The 13019-nt window shown below is 37.7% G+C and overlaps 1 protein-coding gene and 1 non-coding gene across 2 annotated transcripts; both read right to left on the bottom strand.

Annotated features, from left to right (window-relative positions):
* Nucleotides 1-257: 257 nt before the first annotated feature.
* On the bottom strand, nucleotides 258-376 carry LOC145767659 (5S ribosomal RNA). The gene has a single exon (XR_014288828.1). It is a non-coding gene; the product is annotated as a 5S ribosomal RNA (ribosomal RNA).
* A 2217-nt stretch (nucleotides 377-2593) lies between these two features.
* LOC145767057 (uncharacterized) lies at nucleotides 2594-10810 on the bottom strand. Its single transcript, XM_082578796.1, has 4 exons — nucleotides 10280-10810; nucleotides 7760-7968; nucleotides 5467-5559; nucleotides 2594-5314 (listed from the first exon to the last, which is right to left on the bottom strand). The coding sequence occupies exons 1-4, from the start codon at nucleotides 10746-10748 to the stop codon at nucleotides 5165-5167; spliced, it is 921 nt and encodes a 306-aa protein (XP_082434922.1). The 5' UTR covers nucleotides 10749-10810; the 3' UTR covers nucleotides 2594-5164.
* Between the last annotated feature and the right edge of the window lie 2209 nt (nucleotides 10811-13019).

Raw genomic sequence — 13019 nt, forward strand, 5'->3', positions numbered from 1 at the left:
TCAATTAAAAGGTTACGATGACAAAATCTTTGGAGTAAAAATTTCACGATAAACCAATAAGTGAATTTTGAACGTTACGGACAAACATGGTGAAGGATACCGCCATATACTGTAGCTGCCCAGGCTAGGATTCGATGCCAGGTTTTTCGCGAAATGGTCTCCTTTCATGACGCAAAGTGCATAAATTTTAGTCCAAAATGAAATAGTATCGAGATATCTTTCATTAAAGATCAAAAGAAAAGAAAAGAAAACAAAAAAGCCTACAACACCTGGTATTCCCAGGCGGTCACCCATCCAAGTACTAACCAGGCTCGACGTTGCTTAACTTCCCAGATCGGACGAGATGGGGTGTTCTCAACGTGATATGGTCGTAGGCGTCAGTGCAGTTTAAAACAACGCTTTTATCTTGCTTTCTGAACAAAGCTCTAAAAGCAAATTGAAGCAGTCTCGTTTCAAACGTACAGTATATATTTTTTTTTCAATGAGGAAATAGGTTTTTCATTGCTCGAAGCTGCAATATGTTTCGTCTGACTCTCTTCCGGAGCTCGTCATCAGCATAGAGTCAACGTTAATGTGTCAAGTAAACACTTTGCAAATACAAGTAAATACATTTAGGTTGATTTTATTCTACGTTGTATTCTTTGAATGCAGTGTATTTTTGTAAAAGTGTGTTTATTTGCGGCCCGAAAATCTCACTGGTATCGGGCCCAATTTATTCTCTCAGCGGCGCTGCTTGTGTTCCATGAAATAGTATCATTATTATCATTGGGGTTGTGATGTTGTGTCTTTGTGAATTGAGTTTTCACTCTGTTGCCCCCCAATTGTCCTAACAAGTTTCGTGAAATCTTTGGTTCCCATCAAGGTTTGGTTTGGTTTTGAATCTTTTCCTCGGACTGACAAAGCCTTGATAGGTAGTTTCGCATACTTGTAGAAGCTTTTGATGCAAGGCCGGTTACCGAGATTGACAGAGTGAAATATTTTGATTGTTGAAGTGTTGTTGCCGGGGAATTATTCCATCCATTAGTTGCCACTGAATGGAGAGCTGTCCTAAAATGAGTTGCTCAATCGCATACCATGAGAGCCGAACCAGCGCCGCTTGATCTTGAGTCGGGCGCGTACCACTGAGCTATCCAGGATAAAGGAATTTTTGATCGTAAAAACTCAAAAACTCTCCGGTAAGTGGAGCCATCGAGCTTTTCAATTTTTGTCTTGGCGGACCCCTTTTGGTGTCTTCGAAGCGGCCGCGGATCCCTGAAAAAAAATTATCTGAAATTTTTGTATATCTAGTCTCCATGGAAACAAATGTTTTATTAGTTTCGGAAGCGATAAACTTAGAAGAATTTTCCAAAGAGCTGCAGTCCCGACATAGCAAGTGTCATTTCCAGCCACAACAAAAAAGTCTTCAGGCTACCATTTCATCATCATCATTTATGAAGCTTTAATCACCGACGCCCTAGTGCTTCTGAACTGTTTTGATTGTTGTGAAACGCCTTTTAAAAGTCGCTACCGATACTGCAACCATAAATCCTCATTTCTCAATAAATTTTAAAGGAATTGCTACGAGCTTTCCAAAGCATGGTCTCTTAAAGACAAAGATATAGAAGTAATAGAACCCAACATTTCGTGGTCTATTCATAGCTATGCCCGACCTTGTGGTGGTGTCCGAAGTCTCTGCCATTTTCGCCTTGCTGAAAAGCTGGCAAGATTGCAGGCTGGCCGCAACCACCTATTAAGCCCTTCGCGTTGGAGAGTAAGTGTCTTCATCGCAACAAATTTAAGCTGAGCACTGCAGCTCTAACAACACCTATGCTGCAGTCAATCCAGATTCAGTTAGGGTCAGAATGCTCAGAGCTACTTATAGTAACATTTTCGAGTTTTCTGTGAGTTTTGCTGAGGACTGAGCCATGCTAATTTTTATCTACGCTTGCTTAATATTTCTGGTTTCTCTTTTGCATGTAGTTCAGCACCTTTTGACGACCCGCAAAGGTTGAAACTGGCTGTATAGGTTACTTTGATAATGGTGATTCAATCAACTCTGTATATTGACAGTTTTTCTTCCGTTTCTGTAGGTGTCCATACACAATAGAAGAAATCTGCTGCATGTAGTAACATAATCATCAAAGGTGTAACCATGTCCGTATCAACATACCGAATGTGGGATATTGGAACTTGCTGAAGATAAACTTTTCAGAACGAAATTCCAATTGCATTAAAACTTTGGTAAATGAAACTAGTAATAGCTAACACAGAAGCTATTATCTGGCTGGTGAGCTATAACGTTCATCGCTGTTTTGTAGTTGAAAGATAAAATACAAGCATAAATCACGTCTACAAAAAACGCAAGTACTGTTTTAGTTTAACAAATAACGTGCAAACAGGGAGTTTTTCTAATGAGCAATAACTTTTTCTTTGCATCGTGCTAATTAAACATGAGTGTAATAATGGGGAAACAATATCGGGAAAGTTCTCAAGTTGCAGTTGTTGTTTTTTGGAGACTGAAACACTCAAGATATCGTTTTGCCTTTTATGTTCGTGATAACACTTTGAATAAACCCAAACTTATTCCGAAGCTGTAAGGGAACACTCTGCATGACAGTGTCTTATCACTTTTATTATCGCATTTGCAGTAGCCACAATGAAGAAAAGTACCTGCTACTGTAGGCCCTACGCTATACATAAACACATCAATAAGCAAGAACAGTAAGAACATGCATCAAATTTGTGAGACTCCTTTCAGGACTCATTCCCAACTAACTTTAATTCAAATGACAAAGCACAAAATACAAAGCTTTCTGATGATAAAGGCCATTTCATTTCTAAGTGTAATCGTGGTTTAACCCAAAGTTTCGATAAGCAAATCATAATAGCAGTCCTCCACCTGTCGTGTATTGTAGCCAAAGCATAACAAATACTTTAACTTTATTTTTGTTAAATTTTTATTTATTTTTACTTGCGATTTTTCTGCATGATTTAAAGTTTTGATGTACAGATTTTAATTTTGTAATATCACTTTTGTAGACGAAGACGTTGCAGTTGAACAAGTTTCGAAGAATTCTTATTCATTTTTCGTCGACAGAAGTTTGATAAAATCCCTATTAATTACATTACGTAGCAATGGATTTACGCGCTACAAGTGAAATTACGATGCCTTTTTCAAGACAAATAAGCACCATATGACATTTTTTAACTTACGCATTTTTAGCTTGATAATCACTTTTTCAAAGTTTTTAATAGAAACCATAAACAGACATAACTAAGCAACAACACTACATTTAACATTATAAAAACAAAAAACAACAAGCGAACGTTTTCGGCTAGTCATACAGCCCTTTTCAAGCCTATAAGAAAAATACATTATTGAAAGAAATGCTAAAGAATCACATAGTATCACAGCAAAATTATGGTCAAATCTAAACATTTTAGAAACTGCCTCGCTCACACAAAATGATAACTGAGAATTACACAGCGCAACGGGTCAAGTATTTCAGAGGTAAAAATAATTGATTGTTCAGACAAGAACTCAGGCAGATTACGCAAGAAAGACAGAAGCACAAGAGATAGTGGCACAAAACAAAGTAATGCGAAAAGCACAAGACGTGATAATTTAATCAAAAAACTGTTAAAAGGTAAGAAGCTCCGCAAGCAAATAATTGCCTGTTGAGCCCTGGGTTTAAAGATTTGATGATCAATGCCTCATGAATTTTGGTTTCGAATTCGGACAAACACTTACGTACAATTTTGAAAGACTGCAATGACGGTTTATTATTTGAGCACGATTGGCAGTTTCTAATATGGTCTTTAATTGCACTGTTTTTATTAAAATTAGCCAAATTCAAATGCTCTCCCACTAGCCGAAAACGTTCGCTTGTTGTTTTTTGTTTTTATAATGTTAAATGTAGTGTTGTTGCTTAGTTATGTCTGTTTATGGTTTAAAAGAGTTACCTCTCTACCCAAATTGTATTTAATAGGAACATAACAGAATATTCACATTTTTCTAACTACTAAAAAATCTCATCAATTAGCATGAAATTTGCTGTTACCCAAGTAAATTTTTATGAGACAAAATCTCGACAGACTTCAACTTCAAAGCTTGTTTTGGAAATCTTGAGCAACCAAATAAATTTCAGTAGGCTACAAGTTTTATGACGCAACAACCTTCATCATTTCGATAGCTCAGTTGGACAAGAGCCGGAATTTGCAGACAAAGAAACAACAAGGTCAAACAACCTCGTTCAACTTTCGGAGTGTGCACTTGAGCGAGGCACTTCATGGGAAGTTTTCCATTTAGCGGGACCTAATGAATGTAGCATAATAATTCCCAGACTACACTTCCACAACAATCGAAAACTTCAATCTGTTCAACTCAGTGACTGAACATTCGTCAGTGGTTTAAAGGTTTGGTTTTAGTTTTGAATCTTTATCTTCGAACTGACAAAGCCTTGATAGGTTATTCCTGGTAGTTTCGCATAACTTATACAAGCTTTTGAAGCAGGCCCGGTTACCGAGATTGGCAGAGTGAAGTTTTCCGATTGTTGAAGTCTTGTTGCCGCGGAATTATTTCATCCATTAGTTGTCGCTGAATGGAGAGCAGTCCTTAGAATGCGTTGCTCAAGCGCACACCCCGAGAGTCGAACCTGCACCGCGTGATCTTGAAGCTTCCTCACGAAGTCTCGCGCTAACCAACTGAACTATCAGGGCGGATGTAGAAGTAAACGAAACTGCCGGAATCAAACTTCTAAAGAGGCTTTTTTGTCTGGGGATAAAAATTCTCACTATCAATGAAAGCCTGAAAACGTAGTGGGCTTCAATTGTAGCTCTCGTGGGCTTAAAAGTTTACAAACAGTAATAGCACTTGTATAAGTTTGGGATGGTTTCGGTTAGCGATCCGGTTGAAACCAAGGCCTAACCGACGACGCTATACTGAACTGACTTACGTTTGTAAAACATTAACTGAAAGAAAATACAGAAAATAGGTTAATTTTTATCAAAATCGGGCCCGAGAAGATTTAGGGGCCCATAACCTTGACTACCTTTCTTTTTTCCGGAAATGAATTGAAAAGTTTTAAGGAAAAATCCAATCGTTCCACTGAGTGCAGGTAGTCAGTAACTACGATGATTTTACAAACAAGACGGAAACAATTAAAACAACAAACAAAAACTACAATCACATAAAAAAATGAAAAGCAAATGTACTTAATATCGATAAACCAACCACACTTAACGTTGTGATAACGTATTTTGTTTCAGTTACTATATTTACAACTTTATTATCATGGTTTGATTTCTTCTGCTTGAAGTGTTCGGACATAGCCTTCTGAAAAATAAATAAATACATTTACAATAATACAAATTAGGCACAAAAACAATTTGTAGAGCAAATAACATGTTGAATAAATAAAATCAAAGAGTTTCCAGAGTTCAGTAGCCAACCAGTAGTTGTTGATTTCGATTTGTCTGTTTACTCACCCATCCTCCTTGGTTGACGATCCATTCCAACACGTTTTGTTTTATGTATTCGCTTGAAAATTTGACAACCTCTTCAACCAGTTCAGAGTGACCCTGAAACAAAAATACATTTCATTAGCTACGAGCTGCTGCGTGGCTTTTCTCGCTTAAGCTTCACTCTTGTAATTGTTGTTAGTTTGAATCTTTATTCTTGGGACTGAGAAAGCCCCTGAAAGGCATTTCCTCGCATTTTCACATACTTGTAGAGTAGAGGCTTTGAACCACTGACGCAAGGCCGGTTAACTTAACGAGATTGGCAGAGTAAAGTTTTCGATTGTCGAAGTGCTATCAGATGCCGCTGAATGGACAGCAATCTTAATAATGATGCGTTGTTCAAGAGCACACCCTGAGGGTCATGCCAGCGCTGCTTGATTTGACGGGTACTTGCTGCACAAAGTTGGGTGCTCAACTAACTGGGTAATCTGGCCTGCAATCAGCAAACATTGGGTTGTTCTGAACAATATACAGAAGAACTAACAATACCGTACATACAATCAATATGGAAACACCCATTTGAAAATTTTATGTAGCTCGTGGGCATTTAGTAACGCGATATAAAATTAAAGGACATTTAATTCCCGCATATGCACAGATTACCAGTAATGTAGGTTACAAATATACCAGTATCTTGTAGCCTATTATGTTGTGAGTGACATTTTTGAGTGTTTTATTAAAAGGAAACCTACCCCTGGAAAGGCAAGACTTCCTTAAAACCAGAAAAGTGAGTATGTAATTGTAACAATGGCATTCATGTGGTCTATCACCCACAGGAAAGAACATATTTCCAAGCGCTATGCATTATTTTAGTATTGACAAAGGAGGTCAGGTGGTACTTTTGGACCTGGGCCCGGGATGGTGGTATGGTGATGGGATGGTGGGCCCGGGATCGTGGGTCCGAGATGGTGGTATGGTGATGGGATGGTGGGCCCGGTATGGTGGTATGGTGATGGGATGGTGGGCCGGGGATGGTGGTATGGTGTTGGGATGGTGGGCCCGGGATGGTGGTATGGTGGTGGGATGGTGGGCCCGGGATAGTGGTACTTTTGGACCTGGCCAATTCATTTAGCAGAATATTCGTAATGGTGAGTAAAATAGAAAGCTTTGCTTCTAGCACTGAAATTTTTTAACGAATTTTATGTAGGCTGCTGAACAAATGTTTTGATACAAATGTCCACCAGTTTGCTTTCATTGTTTGTCGTATCCAGGCTTACACCCGGTGGTTGAAGATTTAGATTAACTGGACGGGAAGGCAAGGAAGCCAATCTTTGTGTTCGCCTTCAGGCATGCCTTTAAGTGTCCTGCCAGAGACACAGCCGCAAGGTTTTGAGCGGTGTCGAACCGGAGCCCCTTCGATTATATTTCCAGGGCTCTCACCACTCGGCCATGCATAATAATAATAATTATCGTGTTTTTATTTGCGCCCGTCACATGAAACTGAAATGCCATTCAGTTTCATGTGACCTTTCACCTTTTCGGTTTACCAAGCTAAAAGTTAGCCTCGTTATCCTTTAGTTTGTTGCGTATTAAATTTTGAATACCAACAAAAGTGATAAATTAACCTTAAGTGAAAACGTGTCCCTGTATCCACATTAGCTTTTGGTAGCATCACGATGTCATAAAGTACTTTCAGGCTCTTATATAGCAATGTCACTTCACTTATACCTCATTTGGTGAGATTTGCGTGGCAAATGTGTTTTTTAATAGCTATGCTGCACTCACATGTGACGCAAACAATCGATTGCCTTGGACATCAATGCATCGTGTGTACCGGAGTCGATTTATTGACTCGCTAATGGAACATGCAAATTATTCCATTTTTGTAACATAATCTCTTCAGATTATTTAATTTTTATACCTTAAAAATGTGCGACGAATTTGTAATTAATTGCAGTAATGCTGAAAATTGAATGAGGCTGCTCACCAGGCATTAAATTGAATTAATTGCACCAGTAGAACATCTCATATTATTTAATTGCAGTAATATTAATTCTATGTATTGATTTGTAGCCTTTAGTCGTCACACAGCTTTAATTTGCATGTGAGAAAATTTATAAATGCATGTAGTTTTGTTTACTGCACCATTGTCATTGATTTATCTGTGATATCGCTTATACGTTGCTCCATGATAGTTATTTTAAAGGATGTCTATTTAAATATAGAAAAATATCACAGCAGTACACATGGGATCTAACTGACATGTTAACTAACTAACTAATATGTAAAACTAACTAACATGGGTAAATAATAAAGTCACCTGTAAAACACAGTCCAGTGCCATGGCTCCAGCTAGGCAAAACAGGGAGAGGACTCTCCCCCAGGTAAAATCTTTGGACTCGAAACCAATTACATGGGTTGCCAGTCGAAAGTACAAACGTTTTGTAGTTTGTTCCGAATCGAATACAAATCCGATTTTCTTGGAAAGGTTTTTGTAAACACTGGGATATGTAGTTTCGAAAGAGTGACCTGCCAATGACAAATAGATGCACTCAAGAAAAAAATAACAAGTACTGTTCATAGAACTGTCGCAAACGTTCTGTGTAGAGAGTCAGTGCAAAGAAATTACTTTGCTTTAATGTCAGCAACTATACTTTTATGCAAATATGATACGTTTCATAAATACGTAGGCTACTGTTTGTTTAGATTAGAGAATAGCTGTTTTTCTGCTTGCATAAAATCTATAGAATTAATGTAGTACTTTCTTAATCGAAAAAAAAAAAAAACGCTATAAAACAGGTTGTTGTGCTTATATAACGATAGTCAAAAAGTATGAATTAAAGCATAATCTATTCTGCTTAGGCTATATAACAATCTATAGCGTGACAGGAAGATTGCCCGTCGGAAAATTGCCCGCCGGAAAATTGCCCGCCGGAAAATTGCCCGTGTGGGAAGATTGCCGTCGAGAAAATTGCCACCCGGAAAATTGCCCGTCTTTGAGGAAGAAATAGCTGCGAAAAAAATCCAGCTGTGAGTCTGTATTGAACCATTGTTCCTCAAATAGTCTAAACTTAGCACCCTTGCAACCAGATTGGTGCGACGAGATTTAATTATCACGTTTTGACACTGATCTTTGTCATGTATTAGAGAAAATTCATGAAGTAGCCTACTTTAATTTGTAGCAAACTTGAAAATGCACATTAGGTAATTCGCAGTAATAAAGGCACATCACATCATAAATTTATCATTTAGACATTGAAAGTAGCAACAACTTTCATGTGGGAATGACAAGTATGGGGAAGGTTTAATTGATATCAGAAATTTACATGATTATTATTGTTGCTCATGTGTTAACCAAAGCGATCATACAGAAGGCAAATAATGAGAATACATCCATCAATTCATCTACAAGAATGTCTTTTCAGCGGTTACTTTTTATGATGGTCACCATTTTGGGGTGACAAAATTTGAGACAATAGCTTAATCCGAAAGAAGACTGTCCTCAGAACTCAGTGTAAAGCTGTATACTTTTGTCGGCATGAGATAAAGAGTTGATACTTATATTCCCCAGAAGCATTTTTTCATTTAGTTTTTGTATTTGCAGATTAAATTTATCACGCCTTTTATCACAGCTGGGTGCTAAGTTTAAACTATTTGAGGAACAATGGTTCAATACAGACTCCAGCTGCACTTTTGTCGCAGCTATTTTCTTACTCAAAGACGGGCAATTTTCCAGGTGGCAATTTTCTCGGCGGCAATGTTCCCACACGGGCAGTTTTCTGGCGGGCAATATTCCCACACGGGCAATTTTCCGGCGGGCAATTTTCCGACGGGCAATTATCCGACGGGCAATTTTCCTAGTGCCAATCTATAGATGATGTAATTTGAGTTGAAAGTGGCTAAAGCATAAAGAGGCTTTGTAGGATTGATGTAAACTAATTGTGTTCTGCGTTGCACTCAGGTGTCTGTTTGTGGGCGTTACAGTATACGCTGTATTGAAAAAATCGGTCATCATAAGTGTATGTTTACATTTCCTACATGCGAAATTCAAACACGTCAGTTTGAGTAGGTTCCTACACTGGATACGTCTGCTAAACTACATTGCAACCTACACAAACATACAGCCATCATTATTTTTGTTGCTTTCGCCAATATTTTAATTTTTAGTACTAAAAAGTGCAATTATGAAGCTATCTTACTCATCAGTCACGATTTGCTGACAAACTATATCGGACTAAACCGGCCAGCGTGTTTTCATAACTATCGGTTTTGTTATAAACCGTTTATCGCCGCAGTGCTGTAGTCAGCTGTAATAGTTGCTGACGCACAACTACTGTTGTACGGTACATAAATAAATTCGATTACAAACTTTTGACAGCGATATATTATAAGATATGATCTAATGGCACAAGTTCAATATGAAAATATTGCGAAAGCTTCAAATATTGTAGGCTACATTTACATTATTGATGTGGAGATTTTAAATTTTCTAAAACGCAGGATTGCATTTAAAACAGGCTACAACAGGCAACAAGGATGTGATGATTTTACAAGTTCTAATGGAGTAGCAATTTGAACTCAATTTAAACTTTGAGCAAATTGAAATTTGCAATTGCTACTCCATTAGAACTTTTAAAATCATCACATCCTTATTGCCTGTTTTAGCCTGTTTTTAATGCAATCCTGCGTTTTTTATAACGACGTGCCATTCCATGTATTAGGCTGCCACCTTTTACAACATCACTCATTTCCTTATTACAATATTTGGCATAAAACTCAACACATATAATCTTAGAGTCAGAAATGTTGGTTCCGACTCTGATTCGTGCTTACTGCTTACCGATCGTCGAAATGGAGCGGGATAGCGCTTGGTCTTTTGCTGAAGAATATTTCGTGACGTAAACCTTCTTGCCAAATCCAGAACGTTTTAACTTGCAGCAAATGTAGTCTCGGCATAAGCCGACGGTCAAGTCCATTTCCTCCTGGCTAGGAAAGAAAAAAGATGGCTTGTTTCCCTTTTGACGTGGTGAATGGCTTGGAACAGATGTATTTGCAAGATTTGATAAGTTGGTTGCAGATAAGTCCCTTCGGATAACCCAACTGGTAACAGACGATCTTTTTCTCTGTTTGTTAAAGCAGCATTTTTCACCAGGTTCATCTTGTGCTAGAGATCTTTCGTGTGATTGGGAAGATGTTTTGTTGCAGTTCTCGTCCATGGCTACATCATCCGAATGTATCGCTGGGCTGGTGCTAATTAAACAGTCATCGTTCACGCAGCTTTCTAATTCCATGTTTCTTTGCATCACCATTGTGATTTGTGAACCACATGCACAGTAAATGTTTAGTTGCTTAAATATTTTACAAATTTAATAGCTTTATCTCTGTTAAAAAAAAAGAAAATTACTTTGATTGCCACTTATTTCCTGTACACTATACCATACATTAAACAACAAATCGCCTTAAAAAGTAGTGGAAAGGCCTAACGCACAGATCTGAAATTGCCTAGGTTTAATTATACAAACATTAAAGCTACCAGATGTGTCTTACTGAATATCTGACTGCCAGCTTACTGTCTGCATTAGCAAGTTGCAATGCTCAAGGCGACAAAATCTTAAATCTCCCTTCATAGGTCGAATGATGTTATTTCTGATCTCGCATTTTGAAATTACAAATTTGTGGAAAGTTGTCGCAGAGTAGCACGGATCTGGCCATGGGCTATGTGGTACTTTATGAAATAATAAAATTTAGCGCTGGACCTAGGTTACTCACGAGGTGTGTGGGCAGTTGCGTATATGAATAAACAGTAAAAAAAAACAAAAAAAAAAACACAACAGTAAATTACATGTTTATGCTGACGAAACATTCGTCTGGAAGGTGTGTGTAATTTGCAAAATATAGCCCATGGTCGTGGTTTTAGCTGCGGTTTACCAACAGCGCACTTCCTAGCAAAGCGAATTAAACCGACGAGCCTATTAGCGCTGCAATTGTTGGCGAGAGGCCCATCAGCGCGATATGCAATAAGCACTGACGAGATTTTATTCCATTAGAAGTGTAAAAACGTCACAAACGTGACAGTTGTGATGCAAAGATACGAAATGAGACAATTTTGAACCACAAAATGTCGCAAAAACTTTTGTGTTGTGATGTAATTAATGAGATAATCCTGGTCCTTCACGATATGATGACTATTTGCAATTGAGCAACTAATAGACCGTGAAATGCATTGAGACCAAAACCTACATTACTTTTCTTGCAAAACTTCAGCAACGTTGTTACCCAATTTCAACATTGAGTGCGCCAAAGGGCAAGGATTGTTGCGGTTTTACCCTGCCACAAAGCTTGACGACCTTAAAAATAAAATGTCAGCTTGTTTCCAGTCCTATTATTTCTAACTTGGTTCGGTTCCAGAACGGGCCATAACAAAAACTTCAAAAATGTTACTGATTGATTTTCTTCTATAGGCTATCTACCGACTGGCACATATTATGTCAAGGTGGAAAAAAACTTTTTTATTGTAAAAACTGGTTTTGGCAAAAAAGCCAATTGTAGCCTACTGATTCACGTTTTTACGAAAACCTGAGTAGGCTAACTATGACACTAACATCAGCACAATAGCCTACAATACACATTCACCTCCTATCTTCATACCACAAAGAATATTCAGGCTATAAATAACTAGCACAAAATGTTTAAGATAAAGTTTGTTTTAATGCGTTTTTGTCTTGGTTTTAGTTTTCTTTCGACATGAAGACAGTAGCCTAAACTTAGCATGAACTTAGTAATGAATTTCATTTTGGTAAAAAAAGATTTGCAAACCTCTATTTTCACTTTAGTTCAGTTGCTATTGTTGCGTACTTTAATGTAGCCTGCAAGTCTGTACCGATTGTGACTTCGCTCAACGTGAACGTTGCAAGTCCATTAAAAACATGAGTTTTTTCCTCCAAAGTTTTTGAGAACATGGGGTAGAATTGTGGACGGGTACAATATGGTACTAGAGAGAACTATTGAAAGTTAAAATCGTCTAGAAAATTAATCTTTTAACATTGATTCAACGTTTGCAGACGTTGAACCAATGTAAAAGACACTAATTTCTGCCTTGTAAATAAAAATAGTGGTTCAAGTACATCTATTGTGACAAACGCCACTTGGTTCTATCTCACAGCGAACAATCCTTACTGTACAACAAGGTTGCTGTAATTCTGGAAACACCATTTATTTTTATCTCGGTTATTACATACTACATTACACTGTAAAGTACTAAGTTATTTTGTCCATGCCGATTCACAAATAAAATGTGTCAGTTCAAAATGCAAAACAAGTTACTGACAAATTTTTCAACATTCCACTGACAATTTCAAACCATTTGCAGTCAGTTTTTGCTTCAGCGCACAGAAAATTTCGTATCTGCTAGACCAGGGTTTCCCAAACTTTTTGGGCAATGGACCCCTATTTGTCAAAGTGTTTTTCGCGGACCCCAATCTTATGTCGCATCAATTTTCCGCCTAACCAGCGATAAATGTTAATACAAATAAAAATAAGTAACACTGAATCATGTTTATTAATCGAAATGACAACATCAA

The sequence above is a fragment of the Aplidium turbinatum genome, chromosome 3 (genome assembly GCF_918807975.1).
Source record: "Aplidium turbinatum chromosome 3, kaAplTurb1.1, whole genome shotgun sequence".
NCBI lineage: Eukaryota > Metazoa > Chordata > Ascidiacea > Aplousobranchia > Polyclinidae > Aplidium > Aplidium turbinatum.